Source organism: Dermacentor andersoni, chromosome 2 (genome assembly GCF_023375885.2).
Source record: "Dermacentor andersoni chromosome 2, qqDerAnde1_hic_scaffold, whole genome shotgun sequence".
Classification (NCBI taxonomy): Eukaryota; Metazoa; Arthropoda; class Arachnida; order Ixodida; family Ixodidae; genus Dermacentor; species Dermacentor andersoni.
Window position 1 is genome coordinate 109,896,848 of NC_092815.1, and position 15,864 is coordinate 109,912,711.

Genomic DNA, 15,864 nt, shown 5'->3' on the forward strand with positions numbered 1-15,864 from the left:
GAAGCACAAAAATGAAAAGTAAAGAGTACAATTGTATTACTTAATTTTGCAAACCACAGTAATGCTTGAGAATATATTCTACAGCACGAGCCTTGTTATAACGACACTGCATTGGAGAACAAAGTACCTTTGTTGTGTCTAATATTCGTTACAAGGCGCATTGCAGGTATTTGTTACATGTCGTTTTTGGTGAGAAACATATTATATTTACTTCATTAAATCTGATAGTTATATTGTGGATTGACGTATTAAAGCTCTCTCAACAAATGTGGACTGTTCGATTAAGCAAACATAATAAATTTATCTGATGAAAACTGAGTCTTCAAGAAGTGACACAAAGATTTTGTGCTGCGCGTCCTCTTGACATCTGGTGAAAGAAAAATCAGAAGTTAAATTTTCGTTTTTTTAAGACCAGTTGTGCTGGAAGAAACATAAAATGGCTTTCCTGCAACAATCGAACATGGATACAGCATAGGCGCTTGAGATTCAAGCATCATCGCAAGAAAACAGTACTACCCACAATTTACAAAAGTTGTATTTTATTATCTGTACACCTATAAATTTTTACAATGCTGCTCGCCTTTACGACTATTTGCTTTGAATGCCAGCAACACCAGGTTCCTTGGCGAGAGACACGGGTCAAACAGGGGCAAGAGGCTGCTCGATATGCCTGCAAAGCAATTAAATAAATCATAAGATGGCATAATAAAGTGCAATAAAGTTGACTTTCTCTTCTGCCTGTGAATGTATCTTGAAAATGAATACTGCAGTACAAACATAGCATTGTGAACTTTCCAGTGAACTCGACAATTTCCATTTTTTTGGCAACCCTGTGGTCCGTGTACTTTTGCTCATAGTTGTACATATCAAACTGTTAAGATTTATGTTTAAGCACCGACTAAATCAGAATCGCCTGAGACTGATGGGCAAGCAATTATGTTCCGAATCATCGGCTTTTCGACCGCCCAGATATGACAAGTGAGACGACTGGTTTCAAACACTGTTTCAGACTGGTTTCAACAAATGACAACTGGTTTCAAAATATTCTTTCTAAAAGTCACTCGTGAAATATGTCAGCCTCTCATATAGTTTTGTCTTCCAGTGGACAAGGTAGACCTTGCTTGAATATGATACACAGAACACCAATGGCAATACATTGGTGTTCACTGTAAGTTTAGGAAATGCTGGCTCAACACTGAAGCCTGCCTCAGAATTTCTAATGAGCAGACATGGTTTTGGTACAGACCAGTAGCAATACAACTGGAATGTGCGCACTAAAGGAGTGCGAAAGCTTTAATTTATAACAAATAATCAATTATTTGACTATCACACAGTTCCTGAAGTTCACAGGAGCAAATAATGTGTACGTGCAACCAGTACTGCCTATTCAACTCCACTTTTTCCTTCTAATCTCAACCAGGATATCACTCACTCAAGCAATTATACTACCCAAAATTGCAGTGCAGTCAAGGACAAGACTCACAACGATCCCAGAGGTACAACATTCGGTCAACGAGGATCAGCGATTCAATGACAGGTGCCAGGAGGAGGCGTAAGGAGTAGAACACGACGACACGCTGCCATTCATCCATTGCCAGCTCCAGCTCAGGTGAATCCAGATCTTCATCAGGCAAAGTCAATGGGAATTTCTCCAGTGCTTTTCTTGCATACCTAGAAGTGTGGCCATGCAAATATAATGGCAAATCCACTTAGATTGAACCTGAATATCTTGATTCGCTGTGCCAAAAGCTTATGTTCCTGAAAATTCAGCATAAAAGCATGGGAGCACTTTCTATATATATCGAAATCCCTCCGGCTGGTACGTTTGATACATTGAACAATGTGACATGTCACACCGCAGTACATCTTTAGAAATTTCTACAGTGTGGTTGCTATAAGCTTTTATAACTGGTTGGTGCCATCAAGTAACATTGAAGCCACACCTATCACATGGCAGGTCCTGTTTAGCTTCTAGCCACACACAGGCAACAACAAAAATTAGTGATAAAGAAAGAAAGCATTGTAAGTGAAAACATAGAAAAGCAATTCAGAACAGGGGGGGGGAGGGGCTGTTGACAGTTGTAAAATGAATGCGAACATAATTGATAACAACACACTGAGAGTGTAACTCCCTGGCCACTGGGTCACGAGTCACCTACAGTCAAGAACAAGTGCACCGTACAAACAGGACTGCAATGGGTGCACACCCACGCTGTGCACATATGCATTAAATTTCATTCTACACCCCAAATCTCTGCAGACTGAAATCATTAGTAATATCAGACCTCTCATTACACCCGTAAATCATCAAAGGTGTGTGGAAGGTTGTGGGTATGCATCCTCATATTTACATATTCTTGCTTATCGCTTATTGGGCACCTCAGCAATTACTTGTCAGCGCAGTAGCACAGGGCATGCTTTTAAGTTCACTCTGCTTTGAAGTCCACAGCATCTACTTTGATGGATGGTGATTTTAGGATTTGCATTTTATAAAGAACAGAAAGCTCACACAACCAAGTGGCTAGTGAGCAGATACCTACTGTGAAAATGTCAAACTATCAGCATGCTTGACAGAGCCCAACCCACAGTGCCTCTGATCTTTGTAGCGATTCACAATCAGTCTCTCCAGCAGGGCTCTGTAGCAGTGGATCTTCAGTGCCAATGGTGACTCTGTTCACACAAAATGATCAGTGATACACAACATGTCAGTGACAGCATACTTGGATTACTCTGGATCACAGCGCTCCATGTGGAGCAGATTTCCCAAGGAGCAGTATCGACAACAACCCCTCATGTCCAATGCGCACATATCACATACCATAGATGAAATAATTGGCTTTAATGAATGTCTGCACATACTTTTTGCAACAAGTGCCAGAAACCAATGAAGTGTGCAGCGATTTGTAGCTTTTACATTTCAAGCGAGTTATGGCAACACAGCAGCCCTCCACATTTCAGAGTGGCAGTGTCCAGACTGCATGGCAAATTATAAATCTTTGTTTTTAAGCCCTCAGAATGATCAAACGCCTGTACGTATCATCATAACAAAACTGGTTAGCAAGTGCCAGGCAGCTGTATGGCATTATATAACACTGCTGATTCATTTCTCAGTCATATGACTTTAACTTACGTGTATAGAAAATATTCTGTTTTAATTACAGAATCTGAATCACAAATTTTTATGAATGATGTGTTTTCCCTCCCTCTTTTCACAAAAAGATCAAGAAGGTTCTCCTGTAAATTACCCAAAATCTGAATACGAAGTAATGATCACACAGCCAATGGAATGCCTATACAGGAAGATCACCACACTATATGGTGGCCTGCTAGTAAGATTGGTACAAATATAGAAGCAATAGGATGTAGCATTCAGTCAAAAAAACAGGGCATGTAAAACTATGTGCAAAGGATATCTGGACATGGACATACGCATAAACAGTGGAGATGTGAAATTTTTTCACCAAATAATGTTTTCAAATGTATTAATTTAACTCCAGAACAGGAACATCTCTTTGCTCTTAGCATGTCCACTTACACTACTAGTTTTTAAATTTGGTGCCTGAAATGTTGCTTTATTACAAGTGCCTGTGTTGAGCTATGAAAACCTGCCTGCTTGGGCAAGGTTTCACTTTGTACTTGATACAAAATAAGCAAAAAAGAAAAATATCTTGAGAAACTGTGCAAGCAATACTTTACCTTTCAATTTCCTGGTATACACTTCAAAGGCATGACAAGCAACCTCTCGTGCTTGGTAGCCGAGTACAGCAACATTACCCAGGGCACAGACATGGCTGCTCATAGGGTATGCCATTTTCATTTCTATTCCTTCACACCTGGCAAAACAAATTCAGAAGCTGAGGCCAACAAAACTTCAAACAGCAGCTTTTCAAAAGTAGTGTCACTTAGCAAGTACACTGGTGAGCAAAATTATACAGACTGAAGGCTAAATGAAAAAAAGATTAATTGCATGATGCCTTGTATCCACAGCCTAAAACTGACAAGTATGCAATGTGGTACTTGATTCTCTGCGACACTTACAACTGCAACACTATTTCAGGCTACACAATAATATTTTTTCATGGAGACCACTGTCTGTTGCTTTTGCTCATAAGTGTAGATATCCATAGCTAATTTTTAAAATAATGTCACTAAATATTTATTGTTTCAGTTGAGGTGACACGATGAGACGAGGAAAGCGATATATGCTACTACAGCTCTTAAATTACTCCCTATTCAATTATGCTTTTGAGGCCATCATGCCCTATCTACAACACCTAAGCTGTGGAATGTCACTCTGATGAGTAGCTCGTCACATCTGCATCTGCAGATGGTAGAATAGCCAATTTATTTAGTAAATGTGGTCAAACAACAATCACAAATTAAGTACAGGGAGTTTTCCCATCCTCCTTATTTTTAATTATTTTCATGCCAAGATTCTGTACAGGCTAAATAAAAACATATGACAGTCATCACTACATCCATGTGAATATAATCAAGAGTACTGTCTAGCTCACCGAATAGAATTCTAAACATAGCAATAATCTCTTTGCTTCGTGCACTGTGGATACCTTAAAACACCCTCAGGATGTTCTCTGTCGGCCTGCTGAGCTTTAGCATTAACGCACCATAGAAGAACAGCAGAGCACAGTGCTCTGATACTTGGCAGTGCTTTAGGTTTTGGTCCAATAATATATTTGATATCAATGCTTTCAGTATAATTGGAGTTACTGTGTACTGTTAGCTACTGTTTTGTGAGACTTACGATGACCACATAACCTGCATTAAAAGAAGACTATTTTTGGCATGGCTTGGCATCCGTAGTGGCTTTACTCCAGCTTGCCAATGCAAAACTGAACTCAGTGGCAGTGCTTGACAGCTTGACGAGAAGCTTGTTTGCTGTCTCCCTTTTTCTCACCAGATCCTTTCAGGAGTCAGACTAAAGCAAGGGAAGTGATTTTGGAAAGCCAAAAGCACTGCCCTCTCGGCTGCTGGCTCCCATGTTTTCTCTACAAGGCAAAGCAAAGGTTGTTCTTGACAAAGCATGGTCGCTCTCTGAAGCGTGCAAGGTTCTCTGGCACTAGCAGGGCTGGAAGGAGTGCCACGCAATGAGAACACCTTTTCTTTTTCAGAACTAAGACACCCTTCTGGAGGCACACTTCTAGTTTCCGCTCCAATAACACTGGCAGAACACATGTCGAAATGTTTTCTGTTGTTGCATTAACAGAAAACACGCCAAACACGATTACCATCAGTTGTGGGAGATACGGGTGGTTCTCCTCCGTACTCTTGGGACAAAGGAACGACAACACAGTAGTGCAAACAATCACAAGGGCATTTATTGCACCTTTCATAGATCAATGGCTGCTAGCCAAGTGGCTATCCACAAAACATGCCGATGGGCGCGCGACAAATCTAGAAGTCCGACTCACCGCGAGCGAGCGAATATGTTCGCCCCATGCTGGATCCCAACGCCTGGTCGTTCGCGTGTTCGGTCACGCCAACGGAGGCGCGCTCGAAGGCCGCCACGCGAGGCGGTCTCGCAGAAGCATGGGTCGCCGCGCGCGCGTGGGACGTCCACGCCGTGCGCCCGACCCGCCGGGAAAGAGCCAGCCCCTTGTCCCTCGGCGCCCGAGTAACCCCGCCGCGGCACGACGGTCGCGCCATCTCTCGCTGGATGGATGGATGGATGTTATGAGCGTCCCCTTTGGAACGGGGCGGTGGCTTGCGCCACCAAGCTCTTACTACTATGCTGCCTAATATCCTACCTATGTTCACCAATGAAAAAAAAAAAAAAAACCCACTATGAACTACCACGTCCAAATTTTCTGATACCCTATTGCGAACTGTGCTTTTGTACGTCTCCGTCTTTTGTCGTTTCCCTACTTTTCTTCCACCAATCCTCCAATCGCGCTTGTACCACGCCGCGGGCGCCAGGCCACGCGAGCCGTGCGGGAAAACAGCATATCAGGGGATGCGCTATGCGGGAAAAACATCAGAGGACGCGCGAGAGTCGCGCATCCCCACATCCCCCCAACCTTAAATCACTTCTTATTCCGGCGAAACATGTCACACGGTCTAACATTAACCCGTGCTTCGCGAACAAGGTGGTACATGCAACAGTGGCCGCGCCGGGGAAATGTCCACACGCTGTCCGTAACATGCGAGCCGACTGTCCTTGGGGTACACCGCTGGCGTCCGTCGGTCACAGCAGCAGCTTTGCAGACTCGACGGCATCATTCCAGGCCAGGACTCCGGAGACGACGACGCAGTAGTCGGTACGAGCAAGCGTCGCTCGCGCCGACGCGCCCTGCTGGCAAGAGCCGCCGTAGCTGTCGGTGACCGCTGGCTCCTTTGTCCGCCGCCGAGGGTTGTGAGCTGGATGCAGGAGGCCGCCGAAGTCGCTGCGCCGAACTGGCCACAGCATCACCATCGCCCGGGGTGACTCGATCGTAGTCCGGGGCAGCAGCGCAGACGATGTGCAGGTGACAGCAAGCCAGGGGTGACTCCAATCACGCTGCGTAAACTCAACACACTCGGCAAACACTACAGTAGTGCAAGGGAGAGGAATTCTGCATGCGCATCGCCCACGTGGTACGATGTTCAACTCTGCTAGCAAAAGATCGGGCAGCTACTCAGATGCTAAGTTCACGTGAACGAAGCTCGCTTTCTTGGGTCGAACGAGTAATTTCAATTCGTGCGAGGCTAACTAGAATGAGGGAAGCAACTTGGAACACCTCAACGCCACGGTCCACCAGGTTGTGTCCCTCCACGTGCGACAGGCAGCTTCGTAAAGCCTTAGGCCTAAAGCGTCGCTACTCTGACAACAACCGGCAACCAAAAACAACACTCAAAATGAGCGCAAAACAGGCAGCCGCGAGGAGACGTTAGCTCTGTGAGGTGGTCCTACTCCGCTCGGTGCACACAGCATCCGAGTTGACGGCGCCCACCGTCCCAGACGGTGTCGGAGCGCCCGGTGCCAGGCCGCAATACCAGTCAGCCCGTCGTGGCACCCGTGGCCCGCGGCCACCCGGCTCCCAGAGCCGCGACTTCATCCGAGTCAAAAAGATAGAAGAAGCTATTTACATAAGAAATTCGGACCACCCACGAGGCTTCCGTACTCACTCGCTTCAGGCTTGCCACTGCTCCGCGGGCGCTCAGCCTCGCTCTCCCAGGATGCAGACCACGTGGCTCTCGTACCAACGAATGCCATTAAAAAAAACACTTGCGAAAAGGCTTAGCATGTTGACATGTTCAAACACACTACAGCCACCGTCGCCTCGCTCAAGAAAGCACGCCGCCGACGCTAGCGATCAAAATCCACGCTAGGCCTACGCTTCGGTTCAAACAAAGGTCTCGAACGAAGCAAAAATGTTAACTCTATCGTCCGATGCCCCAAGAGGTCCACGTTGGGCAGCCAGATGTGGGGGTTCCACTCTGCGTGCGGCTAGGGCTGAAGGCGAGCTCCGGATCTAGCCCCACGCAGTCGCTTCGTGGTACTCCCAACCCGTAGCGCGGGAATCGCGACTACGCCGGGTTCGGACGAATAAGGCAACCAGCGGTGTCAACGGTAACAACGTTTATTGCTACTAGCAATAGCGAACACTCGCAGAGGGACGTCCTCTCAGTAATAGTAGTAAAAGGTTTGCCTCGTTGTCTGGGTGGGTCAGACAGACGAGATCACTCACGGGATGCGGCAGGTGCTGTGGTTCAGGCGGTCCAAGGTGTCGCGTCCCAAGAGAGGGAGTCTCCCCCGGTCGCGTATTTCCAACTGCTCGTAGGTACAACGGGGCGTGGAACTTGCGGAGACGACGGACGTTTTTGCGCATGCGCGAGTGAGAGCGGGTGCGAGAGAGGAAATGTGGGGAGTTTTGATTCTTGAAAATACGACTCTGCCTAGGTACTACGGAGGAGTCCCTTGGGGCGCGGTGTATGCGCTTGTCCCTAGGCGCGCCGTGCCGGCAGAAGTCGCGGGGCGCGGTTGTGCTGAACTTAGCATCGCAAGTTGGCGGCTCGACGCAATCATATTTAATCGATCATGTGCTAATGAAAACAACGTGTCATTATTTCGCATTATTGGCGGCGCCTCCAGGACACCAAAGCGGCAACGGGGATATCAAAGCTAGAAGCCGGACTGGTCCGTGGGTTGGGGCTCGCAGAGGCCTGCGCGTGCCAGGGGAGTATAAGATCGGCTGTCCGCTATCGCGGACAGCCAATGTTTTATGCGAACACCCCCAGGCACGCTTCGGCCTCTGCGGCCCCAACCCACGGGCCGCCCGGCTTCCAGCTTTGATCCCCCCGCTACCGCTTGGGTGCCCCGGAGATCCTGCGCCGCCTGCTTTAATATAACCTCAGGTGCTCTCCTGAGGCCTCCGTTTGCCGGTTACATGTGCCCTCCTGGAGCAGTGCTTGTAAAAAATCCGATCTATCGTCGCGACGAAAAATTCGACCCGTGACTTATAAAACACCAGTCATAACATTGTCCCTTCAGACACAGCGATCACCAAGCGGCGTCCGCGCCCACTGCCTCACCGCGCGGGCAGCCAGCGGCGGAGCGTATAAACCAACTCGACCGAACTCCGCAATGCCGGCATGTCAGGGGACAAACGAATACAACGCAATCTAAGAAACCTCCTCCGTAGTGCCTAGGCTGAGTCATATATTCAAGGAGCAAAAGCCCCCAGATTTTCTCTCTCGCGCCCGCTCTTACTCGCGCCTGCGCAGAAACGTCGAGCTCCGTCAAAAGTGGCACGCCCCGTTGTAGCTGCTAGCGGATGAAAATACGCCCCCCCGGCGTGCGCTTTTATGCTTTTTTACCTTTTTGCGAGGGGAAGTCCTCCTCGCCCGCCGGATACGTTTCCCTTTCCCGTGAGCCGCGTGGGGGAAGAGGGGTACGCGCGTCATCGGAGCGACGGAGAAAGGGAGGGCGCGTAGTGCCTCTCTCCCATGTCTACGCCGGCCCGTCCCGTCGCCATGTGCGAACGGGACGCCGCGGGCACGCGGGAGGAAATGGAGGCGGGTGCTCCCCACACAGTTAATGATCATCCCAATAGTAATAAACACAAGCTATACACTCTAAAGTACCTTTACAAGCCTTTAACAGCTTTCAATGTAAGCACTCTTTTCAAAACTATTTTGACATGCTGACTCATGACTGAACATAATCTGAAATACAACAAAAAGATGACATACTTGTCTTCACTGAGCTTCATGTAACAGCAGCCAACAGAAATAAGGCCCCGAGCAGCAGGCGAGTCGGCAAAAAGCTGAATCATGGATGGGCCTAGATTTCCACACGTATGAAGACCAACAAGTACAAACTAGAGTTGGTAAAGGAATAGAGAAAGAGAGACAGAGAGTAAATTCGCTTAAAAAGGCTGCTCCTGCAAGTGCATACCAGCAGCATGATACAGTACATTTACGCATCAAATTTTTCATGACAAGGTGATGTTGCAGGCACTTACATTTTCTACACCAGACTTTCCCCTTCCCCATGCTTTCTCTGCCACCTGAAAAAATAGATAAAGTTGTCATATGATGAAATTAAGTTAAATGAATGTAGGGAAACACAATAGACTTGTTTGACATGTATTGTGAAAAGTGGCATGGAGGTTTCATTTAAACTGTAATGTTATTTGTTGTGAAATGCAATGCATACCCTGAAAGTAGTATCACTAACAGCATAAGCTTTTGGAGCACAAAAACCCAAGAAAAAAACTAACACGCAGATAGTGCTTCCTCTATTGAATTGAAATATTCATTCCATATTTTTCCTTCCAACCACCGCCACATCCCTTACCTAAATTCCAGGTGGAGTTTGAAGTTGCGAACATTTTACCCAAATTTGGTGCTCCGAAATGTTTTGCGGTCCCTGTTGCTTGTCTCCGTGCCTTATATGAACAATAACAATAGCATGTGTATGTGGACAGTTTTGCACTCTCGACAGTCTTTCAGATGAGTAATTCTGATTAAATAATTTTAAGGAGTTACATAAAGAAGCAATGAAGCACACTAGAACAACACGTGGCCATGATTCTGTGTCATCAGGACACGTCACGAGACTTGCCTTGCAATGAGGCTGCAAAAGACTGGCACAGACTAAAATATAGTGAAGTCTCTCATAACATTTTACGTGCTGCAAGACTGGGATAACTAGAAATTGCTGGGTGAAGCCTTCGTCCTGTACTGTAGATAAACAGGATGATGATGTGTAGCAAGAGACCCAATCGTAAGTAAAGCAAAACAGGTTTGATTACGGTAGCAGAAACATGAACAATAAGAAACTTGCGGCAGCAAGAAATGTGCACGCTGCATTCAATAAGCACACCCACAACAAGATTCAAGAACGAAAGCAATAACAGCAAGAGGAGCACCTGTTCTAGTTCAGCAGGTGTCGTAGCCATAGAAATTTCTAGCTCCACGTGTTGAGGGAGATAGCAAGGAGAATCTGCCCCTTCTGCCTCTATTTCCATTGCCTTTTTCTTCTGGACATGAATCGCTGCCTGTGCAAATAAAAAAGAGAGTCATACAGACTGCACTCTCACCAAGCCAGGGACTACTTGCTGCCATAGCCTACCGAAAATATTAAATTTTCCTAGATGTGTATAGCTGGGCCTGCCACCAGAATTGTTCTCATTGTTATAGTACCTTGACTTTCAATGAAAGGTTATCTTTGCTACTACAGCAACGAAATATTTGAACACCGGATATGGTACAATGTTATTCCATACATTATTTGCTTATTCACTTGAATAGGCAAACAATGTTTCCGTAGAACAATTTTTACAACTGCAAGTAAGCAGAGTTTCATTTGCTGCTCCAGCTGTAACACAGACTTCTCCCAAGTGTGTTCTACTGCTTTAACAGAAAAGTCACCATCATCATCATTAGCAGCAGCAGCAGCAGCAGCAGCATGGCTACGCCCACTGCAGGGCAAAGGCCTCTCCCATACTTCTCCAACTACGCCGGTCATGTGCTATTTGTGGCCATGTTGTCCCTGCAAACTTTTTAATCTCATCCGCCCACCCAACTTTCTGCCGCCCCCTGCTATGCTTCGATTCTCTTGGAATCCAGTCCGTAACCCTTAATGACCATCAGTTATCTTTCCTCCTCATTACATGCCCTGGCCATGCCCATTTATTTTTCTTGATTTCAACTAAGATGTCATTAACTCGCATTTGTTCCCTCACCCAATCTGCTCTCTTCTTATCCCCTTAACGTTACACCCGTCATTCTTCTTTCCATAGTTTGTTGTGTCATCCTCAATTTAAGTAGAACCTTTTTCGTAAGCCTCCAGGTTTCTGCCCCGTAGATGAGTACTGGTAAGACACAGCTGTTATACACTTTTCTCTTGAGGGATAATGGCAACCTGCTGTTCATGATCTGAGAATGCCTGCCAAACGCACCCAAACCCATTCTTATTCTTCTGATTATTTCACAGAAAAGTATGTGATGTTTATGCGATGCTTTTGCACAGCTCCGGGCACCCAACCACTAGCTGTTCTCGTGATGCCAATCACCTCATTGCAGCTACTTCTTTAACCGTTTTACTGCAGTAGCATCGTAGGGACAATAAATACAAATACTAAGTCAGTTTAGACTGATAAAGCATCCGTTGAAAACTATATTTTTGTTAATTTTGTGGTGCTAGGTTGATTACTAAAAGTGAAAGTCGAAGTTCAACCTTTAAAATTTCACGCCTGAACACTAGGGCCAGTAAGTCAATGTGATGTCGCAGATTCCAGAGTAATTTTTTCATATTTGGGTTGTTGTGGCTCAAAAAGAAGTTCACGAAATTTGCTAAGTTCAGTTTTTCGCCCCTTTGGAATACAATGTTGCCCATCTTTGCTGACAAAAAAATGTAACTAGGCCACAGGAGGCTCCATCAAAATCCATGACGCCGCAGTGAGTTGGTGCAGGAATTTCGAGGCAACATTGCCACCCGCCTTTTGTTATTATGTTGTTTCTGGCTTATCAAGATTCCTGCCACAGTAAGAGTGGGCTTTCTGGTATTGCACAAGGGCGATTTACTAATAGTAAAGCTGCAAACTCTTTTTCTCTTCAGAGTCCCTTTAAAGGTTGTCATCTTCACCAGGCAAGCGCTCCATTGTTTGCAAAGCACAAATTTCACTGAAAGGGAGCAATGCCTCTTCTAAGCAACTATATTTATTTCCTCAATAAACCAGCGAAATGCTTGGTGCTTCCATAAAAGCTGAAACATAGGTCCTTCTCTAATTGTGGCAGCTCTCCAAATTTGTAGAGGCAATGCTTGCAGCGGTTGTACGCCAGGATTGGATGCAAAGAAAGGCACACCTGGTGGTCAAATCGCTGCGCTGACGTCAAGTGGCTGCCAACTAAGTCCACAGTCGCAACGTGCAGCCTCTTGTCGAGTGCCAACAAGCGAGCCAGATGGCCTTGCCCAGATCCGACGTCTAGCACGTGCGAGCAGTCACACTTCTGAGCAAGCAACTCAATGACCTGGTTTGCAAGAACAACAGTTGATATAGACAAGCAATGGCTGGCAATGGGGCTAAAAAAGTTGCAAGAAGCTCCATGCTCCCTGCCTTTGCTTGTACTGGTAGGAATGGGGATGCAATGATTTGCCTCATAGCTGAATACATGAATGACTGAAGACAGCTACAAGTGCTCCAAAGTAGCCATCTTTTCCAGTCAGTTGTGTACTCAGCATGAAATAGCATGGAACAAGAGTTTAAAAGCACCTGAAATATTGGCTAGCTTCCAACTGCCGCCATGATTTTTCGCACATGCCACCAGATGCAGGGTCAACCATTACGTCAACATGTATTTGTTAGTTTTCCGGTATCCCTCAGCTGAATGCATGGAGAGCTACAATGTCATTGCCAAGTTAACTTCTACTAAAGTATTCATGCTGCTTCCTTAGAAGAGATTTCAGAGCCATCAGCTCTAAAGGGGCAGAGTAAACTGTTAATTCTTTGTTTCTTTTTATTTCCTGCACCTTTTTGCTCCTGTGTATTGGAAAATTTTCTGTATCTCACTGCAGTTGGAGTCTCAGACACAGAAATTTAATTTTGAAGTAAGTAAGCACACATCATAAATGCCACATGTGCTGTGATTACATGGAGTGTCATCCTTCCCACGTGACTATCAGCACAGCATTAACAAGTTGAGAAAAAAGCTTGCATACCATTGCCAACCGAACAATTTCATGCTGCTTCTTCAGTTTTACGTGCTTCCTGAAAGCATGAGTCAAATTCCTATTGCCACAGAGGTGAAAGGCTGGCCAGTGCAGATTTTTCCCACCTGATGCAAGAAAGAAAAAAAAGATGGAGCTGAGGCACTTCCATATTTAGTGATCACAACAAAAGCTTTAAATGCAAATGAAAGTTTCATTTTTCCTCTCAATTTGTCATTGCCACAACACTGGATAACCTTGGTGGCTAAGCATTTCTGCAGAGTAACCAGTTCATTTCGGTTTAATTTCTAATGAACTGAACAACGCTTGCAACCACAATTGGTATAAGAGCCTGTTTGGCTTCTTCCTCATGTGTTGAAGACATGATTGGAATAAGCCCAGCTCAAATTCACATGATAAAGGAAGCGGCTAATGATGATAGACCCTGCTCATTCTCCAAGCATAGCCTTCCATATTTGGTATTGCTGATAAACAGGGAAAATGAAAAGTAGGACATGAGGCAATAGTGCGACTGGGGCTATACTATTGTTTCACACCAACGATTTCTTGCAGCAGTGGAGTACAGGCTATGAAGATTCGTCAATAATGGAGCCATGTATAGATGGCCCACCTGGCCCAACCAATAGATCGTTCACTCTCGAATTTTCTGGAAAGGTGGCATTCCACAATAGCTTTTGTATCGTGCCATGTTTGTACGTAATACAGTTGCCTGTTTAATCCAACATAAGTCCAAAGTTATGGTTTGTCCATGGCAATGCTGGACAAAAAATGTAGATTTTATCAGCAATGGTGCGATGGCAGCGTCTGTCACTAGAGATTGCATGTTTAGTAATGTCACAGCACCACTGTTCCTTTCACTGAGACAAATGACCTTTCTACATTTCCCTGCTGACAATGTGTAGTTGTTATTTTATTCCAGATAAAACAGACAAAAGTGTCACATCGAAACACGGCATCAAACAAAGTGCCCCCACTGTGAGGCGCCACCTCTCCTGGAAATCCGAATGCAACCAAGCGAGCAGTTTAGCCAGAAGACCAACTTATACCATAGGCTTCTTTATTTACACAACAGCAAAATTGTCTTTCAACTAAATTGCAGTTTTCACCCATGTTTAAGGCTACTCTGATATGCACATTGTCAATTAACTGAAAAAAAAAAGTCCGGTGGGCTCTGAAACAGCAGCTAGCTGGTACAGACAGTGAACAATACAGATCGCCGTTTAAACATTGTTTTTCATCTACATATAAACCTGCAGCGACCTTGATCCATTATCAATAAACTATAACGAAATATTTGAGTTGGCTGTGAAAGGTTTAGCGTAATTGATACTTTTGGTTGGGGACGATTTGCTGTCCGTAACCTTTATTGGCCTTGATCTGTTAATACGTCATGCCACAGGGCAAGAGCTTATTTTACTTGTACCTTTTTTTAGAGGTAAATCTATCAATGTCTCTCTTAAAAGGGATGCAATAGTCCTTAGCAGACGCATAACTTTGAGAGGGGGAAAAGTTTATTCCATTGAGAAATTGTTTCACATCGTTTGACAACTCCAGAAGGATGCTGCGAGATATCGCAAGAAAAGAAAACAACTTTTGTGCGTTAAACGTGCGCAGTTCGCTCACCGGCGCGCTCATTTGGTAGCAGAAGCGGGATGTCAGCTGGTGATGCGACAGGACTCCGGTTGAGCGCAAGCAGTCTGGCTGCTGGAGCAAGGCACATCAGCGACAGCGGCCATACCGAGTGCTTCCTGACAACAAAAGCAAGAGGCCCGTCAAAACTCGTACTGACACGTGAGCGTTTGCAAAGAGGACAGAAAGTGGGGATCTACGCGGGGTTAATTGCAGCGCGCACGAAGAGAGGATCGTGCAAGCATATGTGTCACTACGCTTCTTTGAGCAGGGGACACCTCTAGCATCTCAAAAAGGTGTCGATAAAAGGGATGCGCGCAAAGAGACAACTTAAAGAGCAACGCAACAGTTAGCTATACGGCTGAGAAAATTAGGTCGGATGAACATACGGTGCCTTTGTAAAGCGACAGACATAAAATAATTGGCTGGTGTACGTACTGTGCAGGCAGTCCCGTTTCAAGCCAGGTGGAAAGATCGCTCAATTCAATGGTAGACAGTGTCTTCTGCCACGAATATGGTAGTTTGTGCCACTGCTGCTCAACGAAGTAATCCTGCGGGCACGCACGCATTGGGATCCACGTAGACACCGAGCAAAATACTAGGCGCTGCCCAGCGCGCAGGGTAGTTTAGTACTTACCAAGACATAGGCGTCATTCAGCCAGGAGTACTGAGACAGAAAAGAGCCCAAAAGTGTAGCATACCTTCTGACATCTGAAACATGCTGCGCGTCGCAAACAAGCGGGCGCATGGCAGACGCAAACACGAACTGAAATGTGCTGATGATGATAGCAACAATAAGGTATACGCGTCATGGTAATAATAATGATAATAATAATAATAAACATCAACAAAAGGAATTGCAAAAGCTGGTGGTTGCACAATATTTGAAAAATTCTGACAATGTGCAGCGTGTCCTTTCGTAATTCGCTAATTCGCACTTTGTTTACCGTTTGCTTACCTTTCACCACAATTTCACTTCCACATATTATGTAGTGTGCCAGCTAATAATAATACAAAAATACCAACCCTTCCACTACCGGAAAATGGGAGCAAGCGATCGAAGC

At 45.5% G+C, this 15,864-nt stretch overlaps 1 protein-coding gene across 2 annotated transcripts; it reads right to left on the minus strand.

Annotated features, from left to right (window-relative positions):
* Positions 1 to 521: 521 nt before the first annotated feature.
* LOC126541387 (methyltransferase-like protein 25B) lies at positions 522 to 15,574 on the minus strand. 2 transcript variants are annotated; one of them, XM_050188150.3, is made up of 12 exons: positions 15,438 to 15,574; positions 15,239 to 15,351; positions 14,795 to 14,919; positions 13,163 to 13,278; positions 12,310 to 12,474; positions 10,371 to 10,499; positions 9,462 to 9,506; positions 9,190 to 9,317; positions 3,697 to 3,833; positions 2,541 to 2,670; positions 1,484 to 1,671; positions 522 to 670 (listed from the first exon to the last, which is right to left on the minus strand). In XM_050188150.3, the coding sequence occupies exons 1-12, from the start codon at positions 15,546 to 15,548 to the stop codon at positions 555 to 557; spliced, it is 1,503 nt and encodes a 500-aa protein (XP_050044107.1). In that variant the 5' UTR covers positions 15,549 to 15,574; the 3' UTR covers positions 522 to 554. The 2 variants fall into 2 exon arrangements, with proteins under 2 accessions (XP_050044107.1, XP_054932580.1); XM_055076605.2 differs by lacking the exon at positions 12,310 to 12,474.
* Positions 15,575 to 15,864: the final 290 nt, after the last annotated feature.

Bases quoted from the DNA above. Each gene is read 5' to 3' on its own strand.
- LOC126541387 (XM_050188150.3), bottom strand. From the start codon at position 15,548: ATGCGCCCGCTTGTTTGCGACGCGCAGCATGTTTCAGATGTCAGAAGG. The intron at 13,279-14,794 runs GTGAGCGAACTG...TTCTTGCATCAG, and splicing joins GCTACCAAATGAGCGCGCCG to GTGGGAAAAATCTGCACTGG. The intron at 12,475-13,162 runs GTATGCAAGCTT...CTTGCAAACCAG, and splicing joins AAATTGTTCGGTTGGCAATG to GTCATTGAGTTGCTTGCTCA.